The sequence below is a fragment of the Culicoides brevitarsis genome, chromosome 1, assembly GCF_036172545.1.
Source record: "Culicoides brevitarsis isolate CSIRO-B50_1 chromosome 1, AGI_CSIRO_Cbre_v1, whole genome shotgun sequence".
Lineage (NCBI taxonomy): Eukaryota > Metazoa > Arthropoda > Insecta > Diptera > Ceratopogonidae > Culicoides > Culicoides brevitarsis.
The window spans coordinates 4,988,678-5,008,836 of record NC_087085.1 but is presented as its reverse complement, the minus strand read 5'-3'; the positions used below and the strand labels follow the sequence as shown (position 1 = coordinate 5,008,836).

Sequence of the window (20,159 nt, the reverse complement as noted above, 5' to 3'; positions counted from 1 at the left end):
AAATTTAGTAGTTGACAAAAATAATAAATGTAAAAAAAAAAAACAAGAAATAAAAAAGAACTAACTTTTATTAAAAATGAATAAAAAAAAATATAAAAAATATTTAAAAGAAATTGAGTTTTTTTTTATTAAATTTTTAAAATTTATTTTTTTTTTATATTTTATCTTTTATTTCCAAATTTCCTCTTTCAAAATATTTCATTTTATTTACTCTTTCGATAATTTAATTCAAAAGCAGTAGGTAAAATAAATTTTATTTTTAATTAATTTCTTTCAAGTTTAATTTGAGTTTAAATCTCACATATGTATATTTTTAAAACACATATTTTTTCACATTTAGATAAGTTAATTGGATTTAAAAATGTTACTACAAGATAAAGTTTGTGGTAACTATCAAATGTAACATTATTTTTCAGGACTCATGGGAGCTTTTGGTTGTCTAAACATTTGAACGGTGCAAAAGTACACGAGCTCAATAAGGCTGAAAATGGATATGCCCAAAAAACATCCAAGAATGCCTCCAATTTGTGACAAAAAATCCGCAAAAGAATAGCTTAAATGTCGTCTCATCGCTAAAAAATTTGAGTCTTCGAAGGAGACTTCAACATCCATTACTTCATCGCTAAATTCATATAGATAAGATCTATAAATTTTTCTGTCATAAACTTCTTTAATATTGTCTACTCCCGTTTTCTTGACATGATATTTGACGGAGTTGCAATCCGGTAAACAATTGCACTTATATTTTTTTGATGAATCGACCCAGCCCCAAACGTAATTGTGCAAGCTGCAGGGCTTTATTTTCTTCGATTGTGGCATCCAATATGCCGTACAATTCCATTCTTTGATTGTCCCATTCGTCAAGCACTCGAACTCACAATTTTTCCATGAGTAACGTCGAAAAAATCTCAAATAACGTTCGTCGGGGAAATAACATCCGCGTTCTTCAGGAGTCAAGGCGTATTTTAAGCTGTCATCTGTCTTGATGACGACAGGCGTGATAAGAAATTTTGTTCGTTTGAACTCTCCCATTTTCAATTCAATTGCATCATCCCACGGGAGATCATGTGGATTATGGATGTAAATTTTAGGCTTTGGATCACAAATTGTATGGGCATATTCGTCGTTATATTGGAGGTTAAAAATCAATCCATCAAGACGATCTTTTACATTGAAGGTACGATTATTGGGGTTGTAACATCTTTTATCGCAATATTTTGAAGTTACATTATAATCAAGCGGATAGTAAACGTTTGAACGAAAAATTCTCTTTCTTGAATGAAGATTGAATGTGTAACAAAGACCGTCCTCGAGTAAAATTCTTCTGAATTGATAAAAACAGGGCCAAAACCGACCAATTATGCCTCTGCAATTTTGTATCGAGTATTCCATATCTACCGTATTTTTTTTTAAAGCATAGAAAGTAACATTAGAATAAGAAAAAAAACGAGGAAAATATAGAACCGTAGATATGTTAATCGGCAGATCGTTTACACAAACTTTAACTGCAGCATCAAAGAGTATTCTCCTGAAACCAACTAAATCATTAAAAAAATAATTTAAGAAAAATAAAACTTGACGTACTCTTTTTGACTCGAAAAGTTAAAGAAAAGCGTTCCATTCACTTTCATAAAATTCTCAAAAATCTCACTGAAGTTTAAAGTTGTTTTGTTTGGCAACGTTTGATGACAGATTGTTACTGCTGGAAAGTCAATGTCTTCTATTGAAGAAAGTTTTTGATCCTGTGATATAACTAACGGGCTCTGTTTCCATTTTAAGACTATTTCATAAATTTGTTTGCCAGAAATCACAAACAGGAAACAGCAAACCACGAGCCAAACGATTCTGTAAGGAGAAAATTTTTAGATAATTTATGCTGATGCAAAAACTAAAATCAATTAATTTTTTTAAATTAAAATCGAGAAAAAAAATTTTTTTGCCTTAATTTATTTAATTTTTACCTCTTGAAAAGATGTCCTTCTCCTATGTAACGCACTCCATGAATCGTCGTTTTTTCGCAGTATTCCTGAAAATTTGCACTTAAATTCTTTTTCAAACGACCTCTTACTTGATTCCATTTAGCCATTTTGAAATGTTAACTGAACGCTTTTCCAACTGAAACTAAGGTTGGATTAGAGATAGCTTTGGATTTTTATACTTCGAATTCGAATCTCGAAAGGAACATTTAAGTGTAAATTTTTAAGGTGTATTTTTTTTTTATTCATAATTTTGACAAAGAACATATAAGGCAAGGTCAACTTCAAAAAATATTTCACCTTTTTAACGTTTCTAAAAAATCCAATGACGATGGAAAAATTATAATTTAGGATTGACTGACAAAAACGTAATAAGAGTGAATTAAAAACAAAAAAATGGTTTAAATATAAAATTTTTGTTTGTCAAATTTTCATATATAAAAGTAAAATCGTATACTATTTTAAAAACTTCGAAATTTAAAAAAGTCGTTGAAAACTTATTGAAATTATATTTAAAGATTTAAAATACCTTTAAAATTCCTTATTAAATTTTCGATTTCCCAACTATTCGAAATCCAAAACAGTGTAATTTTTTTAAATTGTAATTACCTAATATGAATAAAATTCTTAGTTTAATAGTTTGAGAGCGAGTTCACAGGAGTTCACAATCCTTTTATAGACCTAGACACCTGTGTCTCCTGAGCTTTGGACAAAACAATGATTGTCCATGTTTTAATATGTGATTCAATTGCGTCGTTCTCATTAAAGTTTAATTACCTATTATTTAAAAGCTTACAATGTTTTATTCCATCGAATTAATTTACATAAGATGACAATACTTAAGTTACATACAAAAATTTATAAACTTTTACAGAAACTCTAAAAAGGCACTACTTAAAAACTAATTCTCTCTTTTTTATATCTTGACGAATCAACTTTTTGTCTTTTCATTTTTTTCGATCTCTTTATATCTTCATTATTTGTCTTTGTAGTTTCTCTTTTTTTAACTTTTATAAAAAATGAATAAAAAAAAAATATTTAAAAAATTTTTAGTTTTTTTTAAATTTGTTTTGTTAAATCAAAAAATAAACTTTTCTTTCCAACTTTCGTCTTTCAAAATATTTCATCATATTTACGCTTTTGATAATTTAATTATTTTTGATTAATTTCTATTAAGCTTAATTCAAGTTTAAATCTCACATATGTATATTTTAAAAACACATATTTTTTCACATTAAGATAAGTTAATTGGTTATGAAAATGTTATTTAAACTATCACATGTTACATTATTTTTCATGACTCTTGGGAGCTTTTGGTTGTCTGAACATTTGAACGGTGCAAAAGTACACGAGCTCAATAAGGCTGAAAATGGATATGCCCAAAAAACATCCGAGAATGCCTCCAATTTGCGACAAAAAATCCGCAAAAGAATAGCTCAGATGTCGTCGCATTGCCATAAACATAGAGTCTTGGAAAAATATTTCGATATTCATGGAGTTATAAAATTTAATATTATCACGGATAATGTTTGATCCCATTTTTTTGACATCATATTTAGTGGAGTTGCAATTCGGCAAACAATTGCAATAAAAATTCTTCTTCAATCTATTCAAAAGATCGTTACTAAAGTAATTAACCATTTCACAGGGTCGTATTCCATCCGTGTATGGCATCCAATATGTCGTACAATTAAGATTTTCGATTGTCGCATTCGTCCAGCACTCGAGCTCACAATTTTTTTGTGAGTAAACTTGAAAAAATCTCAAATAATGCTCATCGGGAAAATAACATCCGCGGTCTTCAGGAGTATAGTCGTATTTTAAGCTATCGTCTGTCTTGTAGACGACCGGCGAGATACTTAATTTTGTTTGTTGGAACTCTCCCATTTTAAATTCAATTGCATCATCCCACGGAATATCATTTGGATTATGGATGTAAATTTTAGGCTCTGAATCACAATATTCGTCGTAATATTGGATGTCAAAAATCAATCTATCACGACGATTTTTTACAGTGAAGGTATTGTTGCGGCACTTTTTTTTTTTTTTGAAGTTACAAAATTTTTTTTCTTTGAAGTTGCAAAATTCTGAAGTTACATTATAATCAAGCGGATAGTAAACATTTGAACGGAAAATTTTCTCTCCCGGAAGAAGATTGAATGTATGACAAATGCCTTGCTGGAGTAAAATACTTCTAAAACAATAATGACAATCCCAAAAATATTGTTTGAATTGAAGTTCGCAATTTCCTAATATGTCAAATGGGGTTAGTGTTTCTTCCTTTAAAACATTGAAAGTAGTTGTAGAATTAAAAACAGTAAAATTCCGAAAAAAGTCCCAGTTAATATTCGGGTGGTTCGCACAAACTTTCATTGCAGAATCAAAAAGTATTTCCCTGAAATTAAGGAAATCGTAAATAATTTTTTTTATAAAAAGGTTTTAAAAAAATGGAAAGTCTGACGTGGGCAAGATCATAAATTCCCCCTGTCAGCTCGAAGTATACTAAAAATTACAAAATTGACAAAAAAGACAATTTTTTATTCAAAATAATTTATGATCTTGTCCACGTACTCCTTTTCATTCGAAAACTCAAATGTTTCATTCTTTATCACTGTCTCGTAAAGCTCAGTAAAGTTGAATTCTGTGTTTTGCGGCAACGTTTGATAACAGATTGTTACTGCTGGAAAGTCAATGTCTTCTATTGAAGAAAATTGTTTATCATGCGAGACAACTAATGAGTTGTGTTTCCATTTTAACACTATTTCATAAATTTGTTTGCCAGAAATCACAATCAGGAAACAGCAAATGAAGAGCCAAACGATTCTGTAAAAAGAAAAAAATTAAAATGATTTAGACTAAAGCAAAAATTTAAACTTATTTAAAATTTAGTAATACGAAAAAATTAAAGAAATTCAAAAATACTAGATTTTTAGACTCGATACTCGAAAAAAATGTATTAATCTTCTTGTTTAATTTTTACCTTTTGAATATATTTCCTTCTGCCACGTAACGAATTCCATGAATCGTCGTTTTTTCGCAGTATTCCCGAAAATTAGCCTTCAAGTTCTTTTTCAAGCGACCTTTCAATCGATTCCATTTAGCCATTTTGAAATGTTGACCCAACGCTTTTCCAACTGAAACTAAGGTTGGATTAGAGATAGCTTTGGATTTTTATACTTAAAAATCGAATCCCGAAAGGAACATATTTTTAAAAAAAGGGTGTGATTTTTTTTAAATTCGTAATCTCGACAAAGTGTGAGGTAGTAATTTACTTATTTTAGTCTGTCTAACATATAAAGCAAACACAACTTCAAAAAAAGAATATTTTCACCCCCCCTAACTTTTTCATAATGTATTTTAATTTAAATTTTAATTTTAATTTAACTAAATAGTATTTTTATTTTTTATATTTTAAGTTTATTTTTATATTTTTAAGTTTTTGACTGGATAAAAGTAAAAAAATTCGTAATTTGTTAAAAATTTCGAACTTTCAAAAAAGTTATTGAAATTATAATTATTAAGCTTGGCAAAAATATGCAAATGCATATTTTTTTTCTTTCGTTGCCAAATATTCCGTTTCATGCAATTTGGAGTCTTTTGAGCCCAACTTCATTTTGCATATTTGGCATATTTTGACTTTTTGCGCATATTTCGCATATTTTGCGTAATTTTAGCATAATATTGCATATTTCTTGCAAAATTTTTTATTTTTTTAAACTTTCAAGTCGAAAAAATTTTTTTTTCAAAAAAAAAATTCCAGAAATCAAATTTTAGATATAATTTTTGACCGTTTTTCGACAAAGATGAGTAAAATTTCTTTACTGATTGTTAAAATTTTAACCGGACCTTTTGAAAATAATTAAATTTATATGGGTTCATAAAATACTGTTGAATTAAGTTTTTGAAAAATTTATTTAACCGTTTGTATCGACATTTTTCCTTAATTTAAATATATGTCAAAAAATGTTTTAAAAAATTTTTACATTTTAAATATTTTAATTTAAAATATTTTTCAAAATCCATTTAAAAAAATAAAAACACCTAAAAAAATATTCGTATCATGGTTTTCTGCCAAGATTAAGTGTTTTGTAGAATAAATCCATGTGAGTTCCATTTTTGATGCTCAAAATAGCATTTTTTAATTGCATAAAACTGCATATTTTGCCTATAAGTGCATATTTTGTGCATATTTTTCAATTTTAAATGCATATTTTATGCGCATAAAATGCTTTTTTAAATGCATATTTTTGCCAAGCTTATTTATCACCATTTAGCTTATCTCAAGTATAAAACATTTATTATTTCATTATTATTTTTACTTATCTTTTACTTATTTTACTTATTATTATTTATTATTATTTTTACACATTTATAATTTCTATTAAGATTTAAAACTCATGTTTTTCACATTTAGATAAGAAGATAATTGGATATGAAAATGTAATATGAATTTTGTGGATAATTGCAAAATGTAACATTATTTTTCAGGACTCATGGGAGCTTTTGGTTGTCTGAACATTTGAACCATGCAAAAGTACACAAGCTCAATGAGGCTGAAAATGGATATGCCCAAAAAACATCCAAGAATGCCTCCAATTTGCGCCACAAAATCCGCAAAAGAATAGCTCAAATGTCGTCGCATCGCCAAAAACTTCGAGTCTTCGAAAGCGATGTCGATATCCAAGATTATTTCAAAAAAATAATCTACACGGATAATGTTCGATCCCATTTTTTTGACCTTATATTCGACGGAGTTGCAATCCGGCAAACAATCGCACTGATTGTCCAACTTTAATTTTTGCAAAGTATCCCGCTTAAAGCTACGAATCAAGCTACAAGAATCTATTTCATCAGTTTCTGGCATCCAATACATCGTACAATTCCATTTTTCGATTGTAGCGTTCGTCCAGCACTCGAGCTCACAATTTTTCTGTGAGTAACGTTGAAAAAATCTCAAATAACGTTCGTCGGGAAAATAACATCCGCGGTCTTCAGGAGTCAAGGCGTATTTTAAGCTGTCATCTGTCTTGATGACGACAGGCTCGATACTTAACTTTGTTGTTTTGAACTCTCCCATTTTCAACTCAATTCCATGATCCCACGGGATCTCATGTGAATTATGGATAAAAACTGTAGGCGGAGGGTCACAAAATGTATTGGAATATTTATCGAAATAATCGGTCTGAATATACAATCCATCACGATGATTTTTTACAGTGAAAGTTTTATTGGGTTCGTAACAAATTTCAGTAGAATTGCAAAAATGTGAAATATCATCATCAAGCGGATAGTCAACATTTGAACGAAAAATTTTTTCCTTTGGATGAAAGTTGAATGTGTGACAAATTCCTTGCTGGAGTAAAACTTTTCTGAACTGATGTTCACAATTCCACCAATTACGTTTGATGATGCCATAACAATAATCTAGTAAGTCCCTCGTTGTTACTGTGTTGTTCTTTAAAATATCAAAAATAGTTTTAGGACCATAATTTTTATCCTCAATTTCATCTACATCATCAGATTGAAGACTCATATTGTTTGAACAAATTTTCATTACAGCATTAAATAGTATTTCGCTGTAATCAACGAGATCGTTATCTTTATAAGAAATTGAATAAACTGTTTCATTGTTGTCCGTTTTGAAAGTAAAAGTAAATTTTTTTTTGTCTGGCAACGTTTGATGACAAAATGTTACTGCTGGAAAGTCAATACTTTCTATCGAAGAAAATTTTTGATCATGCGAGATAACTAACGGGTTCTGTTTCCATTTTAACACTATTTGATAAATTTGTATAGCAGAAATAACAAACAGGAAACAGCAAATTACGAGCCAAACGATTCTGTAAAAGATGCAAAAATAAAAATTTAAAATTTAATTAAAACTAAAAATTTAATAAATTCAAATAATTCTTAATATTTAACATTTAAAAACAAATATTTTTGGATCAATTTTTATTATTTTTTACCTTTTGAATATATTTCCTTCTCCCACGTAACGAACTCCATGAATTGTCGTTTTTTCGCAGTATTCCTGAAAATTTGCACTTAAATTCTTTTTCAAGCGACCCTTGAATTGATTCCATTTAGCCATTTTGAATTGTCGACTGTACACTTTTCGCAATAAAACTAAAATTGGATTAAAAGTTGCTTTGTATTTTTATACCATAGAATCAGATCCCGGAAGGATCATAATTGAAAAAAGGTGTGCATTTTTTTACTTCGTAATTTTGACAATGTGTGAAGTAATAAATATCTTAAAAGGCAAGTAAAACTTCAAAAAAATATTTAACTTCCTTAACTTTTTCAAAAATTCAAGGCGGAATTAAAGGAAAAGCAATAAAAAAGTATTTTATATTTTAACTGTCAAAAACATACTAAACTTAAAAATATAAAATAAAAAAAAACTTTTTACATTTAGTAATTTTCCAAAGTTTTTGAATAATTTTCATAGATAAAATTAGAAAATTTCGAAATTTAAAAAATTTCGTCGTTGGAAAATGATTGAAATTATTTTTGGTTCACATAAAATGATATGAAGATATAAAATGTCTTCCAAATATTCTATTGAATATGAAAACTTTTATTATTCATTGATTCTCCATTTCCAACTTTTCAAAATCCAAACCAATGTAATTTTTTTAAAATTGTAATGGCCTAATAAAATTATTCGTTTGAGAGCGAGTTCACAAGAGAATAATATAATTTATAAACGTCTCGTGAATTTTGGAAATCATATTGCGTCATTTTCATTTGAATTTAATTTAAAAAAAAAACTTACCATTTTTGAAAAAAAATTCCGATAATTAAATTTCTTTGAAATTTTATTTAAATACTCTCCATATTTATTTCTTCAATTTTTTTCTTTATTCTTATTAATTTATATTAATTAACGTTATTCTTTGTCATTTTTATAATTATTATTTATTTTTAATTTTATTAACACATCACAATAAGATAATAAGTTTAAGTTTTCTTCATTATTTCTTCCATTTTTTTTTTATCTTGACTTTTTGTCTTTTCATTCTTTTCAATCTCTTCATTATTTGTCTTTTTCTGCTTCTCTATTTTTTTTCAACTTTATTATTTTATAACATTAGTAACTGTTTTCTTTTAATATTATTTTACTTTTTTTTATTAGATATGGTATATAATGTTTTTTTTGTTGTGTATAATTATTTAATTACGAGTGTCAACTTAAAATTATTTTTTAATTATTTAAAACTAATCGTCATGGCTATTGAGAGTTTTGTTGCAAAAAAACACGTTTTGTGGATGTTAGGCACTAATAAATTGATGGTTGATAAAATTTGTTCGATTTATGGATTTGAGTTTAATATTTTTGTGAGTTTTAGAAGGAAGAAATTTTATTTCAAAGACTTAATTGACACTGATAAAGTTCGGAAAAGCGACAAAAGTTGAGATAAAAATTTTAATAAAACACGAAACTTGAATCGAAAACTTGAGAAACTTGAATTTGAATAATTTAACATTTTTTCTTGTATATTTTTTAAATATTTTAAAGAGTATATTTTTTTTCAATAATTTCTAATTTTTTTTTATAATATATCATAAGCATTTTTGTTATTTATTTTATTATTATAATTAACACTCTTTTAATATATTGACTCATTTTTTTTTTATTTTTAATTGAACACTGATTCTAATGAGCGACATAAATGCTTAAATAATGACGATAAAAAAATGAGGAATGCGTTGAAGCGGGACTGACTGGAGCATTCTTTAAAAGTTTCGTTGCAACCATCTGAGGTATTAATTTATTTTTAATTAATTAAAATTATATTCGATTTAAGACTTTTTTAAGCTGTTGAGGGAAAAATCTTTCAAGCCATTTAAACGGCAGTGAACGATAATTTTTAATTATTTTTTTTTTTTATAATTTATAAGCAAAAAACATCAACTTTTCTCTAATTTTTTTTTTAATAATAATAAATATTTTTTTTTCTTTTTCTTTCTAGATATTGTCTTCACACGATCGTTAATTTTTTTATTTGACCAATTTTTAAATATTTTTTTAATAATAATTCAAGTAAAATCCAAGTTGACTAAATTTTCTTTTTTTTTTTATAGATACGTATATCTGGACTATGCTTTGTATCGCTTGGAAGTGCATGTGTCTTATTTAATAAGTTCTTAACATTTTTTTTTTTAAATTAATTTCTAACAAAAAAGGTGCCTTGTGTTAAAATTTTTCCTTACGATCTATATTTTAGTTTTTTTTTTTAATTGCAACGTCTAATTTTTTTATTTTTGTTTTTCATGATGGCGAACATGCGAGAGACACAAAACTTAAGAATAATTACAAAAACAAAAATTTACAATCGATTTTTAACGTGAGAATTTAATCGCTAAGTAGCTCTAAGAATGCTCTCGGAACCAGTCCACGCACGAGCCCTTGTTTGCCTGTCATGTAATCGGGGTTGTTGGGAACGCATTCGGTGACGAAAATTATCTGAAATGGAAATTTTGAAATTTTATTAAAAAAAAAATGTTTTTTTTTAATAAAATATTTTTTTTTACAAATTAATTAATTTTTAAAATTATTTTTTTTTTAATTAATTTAATAAAATTTAATTAAAAAATAAAATTGTTTAAAATTTTATTTTACAAATCTTTAATTTAATTTAATTTTTAGTTAATTTAATTATTTTTTTTCAATTTAAGGCCGTTCCAAATTTTTTAATTTTTTGTTTTTTTTTCAATTTAAAATAAAAAATAAAAAGTTTTGAAATTATATTAAAATTTAAATTTTAAAAATATTTTATTTTTTTTTAGTGATTTTTATTTATAATTGATTAAAGTATTTTTAAAAAAATTTTATTTTTTTTGAAAAAAATTTTATGTTTAAAATTAAAATTTTTTAAAATTTTTTTCTTGAAAAAGTAAGGAAAAAGACCAAAAAATTCAATTTTTTTTAACTTTTTTTTTTATTAAATTGGATTTTTAATTTTGAAATTAGGGGAATTAAAAAAATTTGGAGCGGCCTAATTAATTTTTTAAAAAAAATTTTTTAATACAAATTTAAATTTTTTAATTATTAATTAATTTAAATATTTTTTTATTTTTTTTAAATTTTAATATTTTTTTCTTTTAATTAAAATTGAATTTCAAAATTTATTAAAATTAGTAAAAATTACCAAAAAAATTTTTTTTTTCAAACTTAATTCAATTTGTATTTTTTTAAAAATTAATTTAAATTAATTAAAAAAATTTTAATACAAATTTTTTAATTAATTTTTTTTTTTCAAATCAAAATTTAATTAAAAAAATTATTTTTTAAATTACAAATTTAAATTTTAACTTTAAAAAAAAATTATTTTAAATAATTTAAATTTTTTTTAAATTTAAATTTTTAATATTTTCAGAAAAAAAAACTCACCTCATTGGCAGTCAAATTCAACTCTGTGCCATCTTTCGCATCGTAAGAGCACAAAACGCGTGCCCGACGAAATTGGATGCCATTTAAGTCGACGGTGCCTCCTGGATTCTGCGATGCCGTATCTTCATCTAAACCTTGCACGGGAACGTATGGCTGCGGGCCTCCCAAACTAAGTAATTTTATGGATGCATTACATTCAATTTTTACTAATTCAAATTTTTTTTTCAGTGAATGATACGAACTACGTGATTTTTTAAATAATTAAATATTCTACTAACAAGACACTTTACCATGGACAATCGATTAAAAGAGTGCCAAAAATGCTTTTTTATCGATTTTAAAAAATTTTGTAGAAAAAATTTGTTTGGAAGAGACATGCTAACTACAATTTTTGATTTTTTTTTTTAGAGATAAATGGAGAGTAAAAAGTCTTCGAATGAGCTGCTAATGAAGAACGTTGGAGAAAGTAAAAAACCAGACGTCTCCATTAACACGGATCTAATTTAGAAAAGAGCTTAAAATGACACAACCTTCTAGATTTTCATTTTTTTTTTAAGGAAGAAGAGTTTTGAGTGATAGAAAAAGCAGTGAAATGTGCGTTCGTGATATGAAAAGCTGCCAATATTTAATTGTGGCTTTTTTGTGATTTTTTTTTCAAATTTTAAAAGCACATGAACGAAAAAAGCGATGAATGAAACAAAAGAAAAAAATCAATAATTAAAAAAAAAATTTTTAAAGCACAGAAATGTCTTGAATATCACTATCGGCAACTAAATCGGCAATTTTTCCATCATAGCTACTTATGATGATGGCTGAATTGGCGGAGGACGATGTCGATGAGTTTGACGTTGATGTTGTGTTGTTGTTAGTAGAATAAGTAAGATTATTTGTAAGATTATTTTGTGAGTGCAGTGATAAGAATTGTGTGTCGCTACTCGATTCACCGGGAGGCCCGTGACTCTCGTTATCAATAAAATCTTCGCTATTTATTCGTAAACGAGGAGTTGGAGGTCGCATGCTGTTAATTTGGTTTAAATCGAATTTTTTCATTTTTTATGTTTTTTTTTAGGAAATGTCAAGAGAAGAAAGAAGAGAAGAGAAGAAAAGGAAAACGGGAAATGTGTTAGTATTTTTTTGTACGACTGCGTTTCAGACACTCAAAAAATAAAAGAAAAAAAATTAAAAAAAAAAACTTTGTGCACAGAAAGATGAATGCAACAGAACATGACAAATAATTTGACGTCAAACGATGATAAAAGTTGAGCGAACTTTTCTAATGAATGAGTCCATAAAACTTGAGCTTAATTGATGATTAAGTAATTGCTGATACGATAACGGAAAATAAATATGATCCAATATGACACATATTGATAACAAGAAACGAGCGTGGGTTTGGGAGTTTTCGTTATGAATCTAATCGAGCGACGGTATTTTTGAGCAAATAGCGTTCGATAAATAATGAGCATTTAATTAATTGACATTTCGTTGATTTATTGCGGCAAATATTTGGGAAGAGTAATTTTTTTTAAATGTTTTAAAGACCTTCAAGAATTTATATCTTCGAAAAAAAATATTAAAAAAATTAATTAAAATTAAATTAAAATAAAAGAAAAAAAAATTTTTACAAAAATTTTTTTTTTTTTTTACAAAAATTTTTTAAATTATTTTTAAAAATTAAATTTTTTTATTAAAATTAAAAATTTTATAAAAATTAAAATTATTTTTAAAAATTAAAAATTTTATAAAAATTATAAAAATTAAAATTTTTATTTAAATTAAAAATTTTAATTAAAAATTAAAAATTTTTTTATTAAAAAATTATTTTTTTAAAAATTAAAAATTAAATTTTTTTAAAAAATTAAATTATTTTAAAAATTTTGTAAAAATTAAAATTATTTTTATAAAATTAGAATTTTTAAAAAAAATTAAAACCAACATTTTAAAAAAATTTAAATAAAATTAAAAAGTTTCACAAAAATTAAAATTAATTTTATCAAAATTAAGAATTTTATAAAAATTTAAAAAAAAATAAATTTTGTAATTAAAATTAATTTTTCCAAAAATGGAAATTATTTTTATGAATAATAATTTAAAAAAAAGTAAAAAAAAAAGTTTTCATTAAAAATTAAAATTTTTATAAATAAAGAAAATTTTTATATATTTTTTTAATTTTTTATTTTTATTTTCAAAAATTATTAATTTAAAAAAAAAATAATTTTAATTTAATTTATTTTAATTTTTTAAAATTATTAATTTAAAAATAATTAATTTTAATTTAAAAAAAAATAAAAAATTATTTTTAAAAATTAAAAAATTATTTTTTTTAAATAAAAAATTTTAATAAATTTGACTTTTCAAAATTTTTTATCACTTTAAACATTTTATTAAAAAATTTTGAGCTTTTGAGACAAAAATATGTTCAAGGAAACTTTCTACATCAACAAGGGCTGTCGATGAAAATAAACATTCAACTTTTCCTACCTACACACGTTAAACATCAATTATCGCTGTCTCTATTAATAATTGCCCCGGAAAAATCATGAAATTGTGTCACATTATACCAAACACCCATCATTTTCTCATCTTTTCAACAATTTATTATCAAGGGTGCTTATAAATAAATCATTGTTATTCCCATATCAACTACCCACACACATAAAACTACCTAACGGGGTTGAAATAGGAGATGCGACAAAAGGGAAAGGGAAATTTACAAGCTACACATGCAACACATATGTTAAAATTTAAGTCTCGCCTACGCATGAATTTTATGTGAAAAAAGGATTTTTGTGCAAAATTTAAAATAATTTTGTAAAAAACTCACCTGGCAAGTTCCCGCTGCAAATCATTCATTATTTTATTGCACTGATTAAAGTAACGGACTTGCGCCTCGACGAACGCATGCAAGTGTCGCAAATGTGAGGCTTGCGACGTCGAAATTCCCTCGAGCAGCAATTTTGTGATTTCCGTTTGTCGATCGAACTCGGATTGAGCGATACGGAGATCCTTTTCGGCCTGTGAAATGTGCGAAAAAAGTCATTAGCGAAAATTGAATTAATTAAAAATTAAACAAAAATTAATTAATTTAAAGCTATAAATTATAAAAAATCGCCTGTACAAAAAAGTTCAAACCAAAAAAATGTGGAAAAAGTCAACAAAAACAAATAATTTGTGCAAGCAATAAAGAAAAAAAACTCTCAAAACGAAAAATTCTTTCATACATACTTCTTCCTTTTGCTTTTTTTATAGTTTGTGTGTGAACGAGTGTGATTGTGTGTGTCGAATCGAGAAGAACGAAAAACAAAACAAAAAGTGTTATTTTTTTTTTTGGCAAAATAAGGCAAATTCAATGGAGAAAAATGTTTCAAATTTTATCCTTATAATTTTTTCAATTTTTCTAAAATTTCAGATTTTTAATTTTTAAAAAAATAATTTTTGAAATTTTAAAACAGTTTAAAGTAAAAAATTTCATAAAATTTTAAAAATTGAAAATTTGAAAATCGCTTCTTGCTAATTCAAACTTTACAAAATAATTTTTAAGCCTAAATTTTTTTTTTTTTAATTTGTCAAATTTTCATTTTTTAAACCAAAAATTATTGAAAATTCTTCTAAACTCATAAAAATCTGTTAAAAAAATTTGAAAATCGCTTCTTTGCTAATTCAGACCTTACAAAATAATTTTTAAGCCTAATTTTTTTTTATAATTTGTCAAATTTTTAATTTTTCAAAAAATCCCTTTGAAATTTGTTAAAAAACCAAAAATTATTTAAAAATCTCATAAAAATCTTTTTAAAAATCATCAAATTTTCAGTTTTTCCTTAATTAAAAAAAAATCCCTTTGAAATTTGAGAATCGCCTTTCTGCTAATTCATTTTTTTTTTAAATTTCCCTTTGAAACATGAAACATTTTTCTTCATTGCTTTCGCCTAAAGTCTTAGTTTGTTTGTGTTATGAATATTTTTTCAGATAGTTGGCAATGTGAAGCTCGTACAAAACCATATTTTATTAAAGTGAAATGAAAAACGAGTCTTTAAAAATAACTGAAATGAGTCATTCATGCGAAACACAACTCTTTAATAATACAATTTTAAATGAATGGATAGCATTCTATTCCTGGAAGGTATCTAAGTAGGTATAGAGTAGAAGTTAATTTGGCAAACATTGTATCTAGTTTTATGTTTAAAATAAAATTTAGCGCAAATCTACAGTTACAAGGTACCTGTTCAAGTGTGATCTCGGGCGGAACACCGTCTTTCTGTTGTTTTTTTTTTTTTAATTTCGAAGCGTATTGATTTCGCCGAAATTGATTTCACAAACACACACAAATATTCACATTTACGGAATGGTAACAGAAAAACACACAGGATATACGTTAGAAGGTTGTTAGATGAGTTGCGGCATTTTTATGTACATTTATAGTACGTTCGATATTAATTTTGTTATTTAGCAGAAGAGGAGAGATGAAAAAAAAGAGAAAGAAGAAAAACACTCATTATTGTATTAGTTTGGCGGAAAAGTCGTGTGATGAGGATAATTTTTTGAACGATTTTGGGAATGAAACTTACCGTTTGTTGTCCAAGCATGCTTCGTGCTTTGCGAACGCGATTCTTGCAGGCGTCTAAATCCAATCTGAGGAGAAAAAATTAAAATTTTAGATTTTTTTAAAATAAATTTGTAAGTTTTTTTGTTTAAATTTAAGGATCTAAGGGTAAGTTAATGAAATTTTTTGATTAAATTTTTTTGAAAAAAAATTAATTTCTGAACACTGAATTTGAAATATTTTTAGCTCTAAAAATTTTAAAACTTTTAAAAATACTTTTAGCTCTAAAAATTTTAAAATTTTTGAAAATATTTTTAACTCTAAAAATTTTAAAATTTTTGAAAATATTTTTAGCTCTAAAAATTTTAAAATTTTTGAAAATATTTTTAGCTCTAAAAATTTTAAAATTTTTGAAAATATTTTTAGCTCTAAAAATTTTAAAATTTTTGAAAATATTTTTAGCTCTAAAAATTTTAAAATTTTTGAAAATATTTTTAGCTCTAAAAATTTTAAAATTTTTGAAAATATTTTTAGCTCTAAAAATTTTAAAATTTTTGAAAATATTTTTAGCTCTAAAAATTAAAATTTTTGAAAATTTTTTTTAGCTCTAAAAATTTTAAAATTTTTGAAAATATTTTTAGCTCTAAAAATTTTAAAATTTTTAAAATACTTTTAGCTCTAAAAAATTAAAAAAATTAAATTTAGCTCTTAAAACTATTTTTTTCTCAAAAAAATTGATAAAAAATGGAAAAAAAATCCGAAAATTATTTCAATTAATCCAAACCAAGCTCACCTCTTCGACTCAAGGATCCCCTTTTCCTTGATAATTGTCTTCATTTCGCCATCCAAGAAGCGTCGCAAGGGCTGTGTGAAGCACGTGGCGCTCGCATTGATAAAATCCCGTTCAATATGTCCCAATTTCTGTTCTGCTTGTCCCGTTTTTATCAATGCCTTGCCATAGGGCCCATCTTGCCCAAATTCGCCGCCTGCTTCAATCATATCCAAACCCAAGTACTCCATGTTGCTCAAACGCGTGGGTTTTTGTTTGTCGATTTTCTCGAAAATGAAATCCTCCACGCGATATCCCGGATTCGGAATGAGCGCCGCTTCGGTATCTTTGACGATTTTTTCTGTCCATATTCGGGAACACTCCGCGCGCTCAGCTAAATTCTCAAAATGTGAATCTAATTCGGTGCGTTCAGCAGTGCCAAGTTTCTCCTCAGTCAACTTAACGAGAAAAATTGCAAAAAAAAAATTTTTTTTAGTCAAAGGTAAAAAGTCGTGAATATATGACGTGCAATTAAAATAAATTAATATTAGCGGAGATTACTTTTCATTCAAAAACATTCCTCTTTTACTCGTCTTTCATGCGAAACGGAGAAACTTAATACAGCTACAAGTCACTGTCAAGTAGCAGAGTTCAAATAGATGTATAATGATGAATTAACGCGCATATATTCAACTACTAATGAACGCACGGTATTTAATTCAATTAATTTAGAATTAAAATTTTTCGAGTTGCGGAGTGATAATGAGAAACAATGACGGCAGAAAATTAACTTTTTGTCGTTAAAATTAAATTTTTATGAATTTTAATTAGAAAAAAATATTGTTGTTTAAAGTTGTTTAAATTTCTTATCAAAATTAGTTTAATTTATATTTTTTTTTTAAATTAAAAAATAATTAATTTTATTTTTATTATTTTTTTTAATTAATTAATTTTGAAATAAATTTTGAATTAAAAATTAATTTTGAAAAAAAAATTTAAAAAAAAAAATTCAAAAAAAAAATTAATTTAAAAAAATTTAAAAAAAATTAAAAAAAATTTTAAAATATTGACAAATTGATCGTCATTGCTCATCTTTAATAAAAAATTTCACAAAAAATAATTTTTTACGAAATTTTTTGATAACTTAATCTCCATTTCATCATTTATCGAACACAAAATCCATCAAAAAACGCTTAAATTTGTCAAAGTTGTCGAGTAATCTATCAAAACTGTCAAACAATTCAATCGTCATCAATTGCTGCTCTCTTGATGGATGATCCCCTCAAACACAATTGTATTACAATTTTGCATAATTTTGACTATTCAAACACTGAGACATGCAATAATTGTCTTATGTCATGTTTCAGTAAACAAATAATACACGACGACGACGAACGACGACGGTGCGGCGTCAAAGTCTTGATCAATCAATTCTGTTACACATCACATCATGTCTCTCTCACTCCTGCTTGTCGTGTATATGTACTATTTTCGTAAAGTAAATAAATAAATAATAATAAAAGAGTCACCGAGAGTACAATAAAATGCGTTTAATTTTTGCAGTGTGTGATTTTTTGTACTACTTTGTTTTTGATCAATTTTTTTTTTGAATTTATTATTTTTTTAGAACTTTTTTATTTAATGGTTTTTTTCTAAAATTTAATAATTTAATTTAATTTTTTTATTTTATTTAATTTTTTAATTTTTTTTTTTATTTTTGTCAATTTATTTCACGTTTTTTGGGTATACTAAAAAATTATTTTAATTTAATGTTTCAGTTAAATTTAAATAATTTATATTATTTAATAAAAAATTAAAATCGAGAATAAAGTAATGAAAATAATTTAAAAAATTTTTGAAAATATTTTTTCATTCATTTATTTTTATTTATTATTTTTTAATAAAATAAATTTTTTTTAAAATAATTTTAAATTATTTTTTAATTGATTTTAACTAATTTTTCAAGCAATTATACCTGTTTTATTTTTTTTATAAAATCTTTAACTATTTTATTTTTTTATATTTTTTTAAATAGTTTTTTTAAGTTGTTTGGTTTACAAAAATATATTTATTTAATATTAAAATTTTTTCAATAAAAAAAATAACTTTTGAGAATATAAAATTGAAAAATAATAGAAATAATATGAAATATTTAAAAAAATTATTAATTTATTTTTTTCTATTAAAAAAATAATTATTTTTATTTAAAATAATTTTAAATAAATTTATTTGAATAATTTTAAAAAAAATTAATAATTTTTCAATATTAAAATATTTTCTTTGGTAAATTTTAATTAATAATTTATTTATTAAATTTTTTATTTAATTTAAATTATTTTATTTTTATTTTATTTTTTAAACTTCACAACTTATACTTCAATTAAATTTTTTTAGCTAATTCAAAATATTAATATTATTTTTTTTTTTTCGTTCCATGCACGACAACGATGACTATCGCACTTTTCTAACAACGAAGATGAATGAATAGAAAAGTTTCGTAATTTTGGCATCAAGAAATCAAGGTCGCCCATCACTCATTAGAATTATTTCGCAAACCGAGCCAATGCACTAAAACCACTTTTTTGTGTAATAAAACTTTTGTAAAACCACCCCCGCATACACAAAAACACACACACGGCGCATAAGGCTTCACGAGTTGTCGTGTGTGTGTTTCGAGTTGTGTGAAAAACTTTCAATTATCGATAATAAAATTTTCCACACAAAACAAATTTCCACGGAAAAAACCGCAAAAAAGAGTTCACTTCAAAGGGCGTGACCTTTTACATCGCTGTCGTCTTCCGTCGTCGTCTTTTTTCACGTTTGACACAATTAACTTCACGTTACGGTTCATTGTCTTCTCGAGTATTTCATTTTTTTCTCCATTCTTTTGCATGTTACAAAACACGAAAAAAAAATTGCTTCCGAAGAATTCACTTACTTGCACTACGCGCTGAAAATTAGAAGAAATTTGATTGCCTGCTTCTTTTGCAAACTTTTTCAAATCCGGCAAATTTATATTCATGTTTGGAATATTTTCGAGTGTTTTTTACTTTTTTTGCGATTTTTTATCACAATTAATGCCAATTTATCACTTTTTCTTTCCAATTTGTTATGAAATTTGTTTTTAGCGAGACCTTTTTGTATTTTTTTTTTCGTTTGACAGACGACTAAGGCGTCATCCATTAACGACGTCGGAACACCAATTTGAGGCTCGTGACTGAATTGCATGAGGAAATCCATAGTGACGGAGTGAGACGAATGAAATTGATACTGTTATACAGCTGTTATAACTGGCATACATGAGGCTCGTGACAGGATGTCATGGGGAAATCCAAGTGACGGAGTGAGACGATCGAAAGTGATACTGTTATATGCTGTCAGGTAAGTATACCAGTACTGGTATACTTACCTGACAGATGTATAACAGTTCAATTTCAGCCGACTCACATCGTCTCACTCAGTCACTATGGATTTCCC

The 20,159-nt window shown here is 25.6% G+C and overlaps 4 protein-coding genes across 4 annotated transcripts; all 4 read right to left on the bottom strand.

The window, feature by feature from the left end:
* Positions 1 to 405: 405 nt before the first annotated feature.
* Positions 406 to 2,086, bottom strand: LOC134837523 (pickpocket protein 28-like). Its single transcript, XM_063852909.1, has 3 exons — positions 1,962 to 2,086; positions 1,652 to 1,845; positions 406 to 1,394 (listed from the first exon to the last, which is right to left on the bottom strand). Exons 1-3 carry the CDS (start codon positions 2,084 to 2,086, stop codon positions 406 to 408), a joined length of 1,308 nt encoding a protein of 435 aa, XP_063708979.1.
* Positions 2,087 to 3,263: 1,177 nt separating this feature from the next.
* LOC134837441 (pickpocket protein 11-like) lies at positions 3,264 to 5,081 on the bottom strand. Its single transcript, XM_063852819.1, has 3 exons — positions 4,957 to 5,081; positions 4,548 to 4,799; positions 3,264 to 3,969 (listed from the first exon to the last, which is right to left on the bottom strand). Exons 1-3 carry the CDS (start codon positions 5,079 to 5,081, stop codon positions 3,264 to 3,266), a joined length of 1,083 nt encoding a protein of 360 aa, XP_063708889.1.
* Positions 5,082 to 6,453: 1,372 nt separating this feature from the next.
* On the bottom strand, positions 6,454 to 8,067 carry LOC134837399 (pickpocket protein 28-like). The gene is made up of 2 exons (XM_063852775.1): positions 7,943 to 8,067; positions 6,454 to 7,816 (listed from the first exon to the last, which is right to left on the bottom strand). Exons 1-2 carry the CDS (start codon positions 8,065 to 8,067, stop codon positions 6,454 to 6,456), a joined length of 1,488 nt encoding a protein of 495 aa, XP_063708845.1.
* Positions 8,068 to 9,597: 1,530 nt separating this feature from the next.
* Positions 9,598 to 19,829, bottom strand: LOC134833970 (endophilin-B1). Its single transcript, XM_063848483.1, has 6 exons — positions 19,621 to 19,829; positions 16,707 to 17,140; positions 15,939 to 16,002; positions 14,198 to 14,388; positions 11,374 to 11,542; positions 9,598 to 10,446 (listed from the first exon to the last, which is right to left on the bottom strand). The coding sequence occupies exons 1-6, from the start codon at positions 19,702 to 19,704 to the stop codon at positions 10,336 to 10,338; spliced, it is 1,053 nt and encodes a 350-aa protein (XP_063704553.1). The 5' UTR covers positions 19,705 to 19,829; the 3' UTR covers positions 9,598 to 10,335.
* Between the last annotated feature and the right edge of the window lie 330 nt (positions 19,830 to 20,159).